The following is a 3084-nucleotide window of genomic DNA, read 5'->3' as shown; positions in this document are numbered from 1 at the left end:
TCATAACCAATGTAAGAAGTGCATTTAAGTGGAGGGAGATTAAATAGAAAAATAAAATTTGTATACATTTCTATCAGCTAATTCATAACCCTAGGCTCAAAAATTTTCACGCTTCCCTCGTATGTTGTATATGTACATATGTGGGTACTTAAAAGTATTTACGCTATAAAACAATCCCAGAGTCTTAGTAACGATTTCAGTCGATATTTTACCCAATACCTTAATTGTGGCCATAATGCAAGCGCGCCTCGTTCTAATTTCCGCCTTTTTGGCACTGTTCAGCATCAGCAGCAGCAGCGCAGCTCCGAATGGACGGATTGTTGGCGGTGTAGACGCAACTATTGGACAATTCCCGCATCAGGTTTCGCTACAACGTGAAGACGGATCCCACACCTGTGGCGGTGCAATTATTGACGAAAGCCACATTCTTACAGCAGCACATTGTGTTGTTGCCGGCAATGGTATTGAACCGTAAGTGCGGAAAATGTGTGAACATTACTACTAGCCAATTTTTTTTTTAATTTCACCTCCATCTACAGTTATCCCGCTAAATACTTCCAAGTGCGTGTTGGCAGCATTCAGCGCACTGCTGGTGGTAAATTATTGCAGCTGAAGCGTATAACCGTCAACAAGGCCTATGGCAATTTCTTAAATGACGTGGCTGTCTTGGAATTGGAGCAACCATTGGTCTTTACAGACAACATACAACCCATCGAGTTGGCGGATGAGGAAGTACCCGTCGGTGAGGATGTTATAATCTCAGGTTGGGGACGTTTATACACAGGCGGTCCGATCCCTCATCGCCTACAATGGAATACACTTAAAGCTTTGAACAGTGAGCAATGTGATGAGCTGATCGGCATGGGAGATGACTCTCTGATTTGCCTGGCTCATGAAGCTGACAACGGTGCCTGCAATGGCGATTCTGGCGGTCCAGCCACATACAATGGTAAACTGGTAGGTCTAGCCGGTTTTGTGGTGAATGGTTGTGGAAGCACTTATCCAGATGGTTACGCTAAGGTGGCGTATCATCGGAATTGGATTTTAGCTAATACAGGGAAATAAAGTGGGGAAGAAAGAGTAAATAAAATAAAAGTTAATGTGTGTTGCACTTTGTTACTGTTGCTCAACTCAGAATTTCTGATACCAAAAAAGTCTGAAATGAGGCAGTCTGGTTGACTGGGCTCAAAATCATATTTATGACGAAATAAATACTTATAATTTCAGGGCACTCAGAATTTTTTTTTAACTTGTCAAGAAGTTGTTTGTCAAGAAGTTGTTTATAGGTGTGGTGTTGGTTGATTCTCCGATAAGGTGATAAGATATCGGAATACGACCCAAATTATACACACAATTTTTCTTTTCTTCTTCTTTGTTGACGCTGTAACCGCCTTAACGACTTTAGAGTCTAAAACAGCGCGCTAGCCCTTTTCTTCTGTGCCAATTGGAAATCCCAAGTGAAACCAAGTCTCTCTCGACGCAGATGGGACCTTTTTTCTTTCTCTGTTATCAGCAAGGGTGATTCTGCGTTGGGTTAAATTACCAAAGTCGTCTACTTTCTCGAATTTATAACTGTTAACAGAGACGTAGCTGTAAAATGCCTATGCTCTGACTCTTTGTCTGATGACAGGAAAAACTTCGTTCTTTCCTCGTTCACCACCAGACCCATTCACTTTGCTTCTCTATCTAATCCTGATAAGGCAGAACAGACTTCACGGTTCTTATTGCTGACAATGGCGATGTCGCCGGCATACGGCAGCAATTACATGAAAGGGAGTCGCCTGATCTGAAACCCCGTTTGGTAGCAAACGGCTTAGTGAGGTCTTTCCCAATTCTGACAGAGCTGGTGGTATTGCTTAACGTCATTTTATACAGCCGTATGAGTTTCGAGGGGATGCCAAATTCAGACATCGCGGCGTATAGGCAACTCCTATCGTATTAATTAAAGCGGCTTTCAAATCGGCAAATATATGGTGTGTGTCGATTCTATTCTCGCTGGTCGTTTGAAAAGATTTGGCGTATTGTGAATACCTGATCTATACTAGATTTGCCAGGTCCAAAGCCAAACTGATAAGGTCCAGCAGTTCGTTGCCGCCGTGGTACGCGGTAGTTGTCGCGTATGGTTGGGTCGCTTTTCTTGTAGATTGGATACTCCAACCAATTTGGTTAGCGCTGTTAGTTAGCACTGTAGAGCTGATGAGCGCTGTAGACCTGGTTTACACTGTAGACCTGTTAAGAGGAAATGAGTTGGTATGCGCTACAGAGCTGATGCGCGGAATACAGCAATTCAATTTTTCGCAATTTTCTCTTCTTTATTTTNCCAACCAATTTGGTTAGCGCTGTTAGTTAGCACTGTAGAGCTGATGAGCGCTGTAGACCTGGTTTACACTGTAGACCTGTTAAGAGGAAATGAGTTGGTATGCGCTGCAGAGCTGATGCGCGGAATACAGCAATTAAATTTTTCGCAACTTTCTCTTCTTTATTTACATTCTTTACTCTGAGTACAGACTATTTGACAATTTTTTATTGAGCTACCGAGTCATATTGTTTCTTAGAAGTGAGTCTGATCGTGCGACATATTGCTGAGAGTCAGCTCGATAGCTCCGCTCAGTGCCCATCTCTAGTGACGATGGTGTTGCAAGTTTTTGTCTTTGGTTTTTATTTCAGTCCCAATAATGACAAATTTCGAAAAAATAAAATTTTTTCTCTTTGTTATAAAGTGGAAATGAAAAAAAAAACTTCAAAAGCGAGAATGATGGTATTCTAGTAACTGAGCGATATATTTATGAGACGAAAGCTTTTTGTAAAAATACCAATTTTTTTTTTGTTACATATACATATACATATATTCACTTTAACTTTCTGTACTTATAAAAAAAATTAATNACCAATTTTTTTTTGTTACATATACATATACATATATTCACTTTAACTTTTTGTACTTATAAAAAAATCTAATTTTTTTATAAAAATAATACAAGTGGTACATTTTAATCGAAATGGTACTTTTTTGTTAAAATTTTGATACTAATAAATTTTGTGCAGTGGCAACCATGGTTGCGGCTCCGCTGGCTTGGCCATGTC

General features: G+C 40.2%; 1 protein-coding gene across 1 annotated transcript; it reads left to right on the top strand.

The window, feature by feature from the left end:
• The first annotated feature begins 204 nt into the window (after nucleotides 1-204).
• LOC108367454 (serine protease SP24D-like) lies at nucleotides 205-1130 on the top strand. Its single transcript, XM_017622066.1, has 2 exons — nucleotides 205-471; nucleotides 540-1130. Exons 1-2 carry the CDS (start codon nucleotides 236-238, stop codon nucleotides 1063-1065), a joined length of 762 nt encoding a protein of 253 aa, XP_017477555.1. The 5' UTR covers nucleotides 205-235; the 3' UTR covers nucleotides 1066-1130.
• The last annotated feature ends 1954 nt before the right edge of the window (nucleotides 1131-3084 follow it).

This window comes from Rhagoletis zephyria, unplaced genomic scaffold (genome assembly GCF_001687245.7).
Source record: "Rhagoletis zephyria isolate East Lansing unplaced genomic scaffold, Rhagoletis_zephyria_1.1 Rzeph_scaffold_02692, whole genome shotgun sequence".
NCBI lineage: Eukaryota > Metazoa > Arthropoda > Insecta > Diptera > Tephritidae > Rhagoletis > Rhagoletis zephyria.
The sequence above is the reverse complement of the archived record's forward strand: the minus strand, read 5'-3'. Positions and strand labels throughout refer to the sequence as shown.

Bases quoted from the DNA above. Each gene is read 5' to 3' on its own strand.
- LOC108367454 (XM_017622066.1), top strand. From the start codon at position 236: ATGCAAGCGCGCCTCGTTCTAATTTCCGCCTTTTTGGCACTGTTCAGC. The intron at 472-539 runs GTAAGTGCGGAA...CTCCATCTACAG, and splicing joins GCCGGCAATGGTATTGAACC to TTATCCCGCTAAATACTTCC.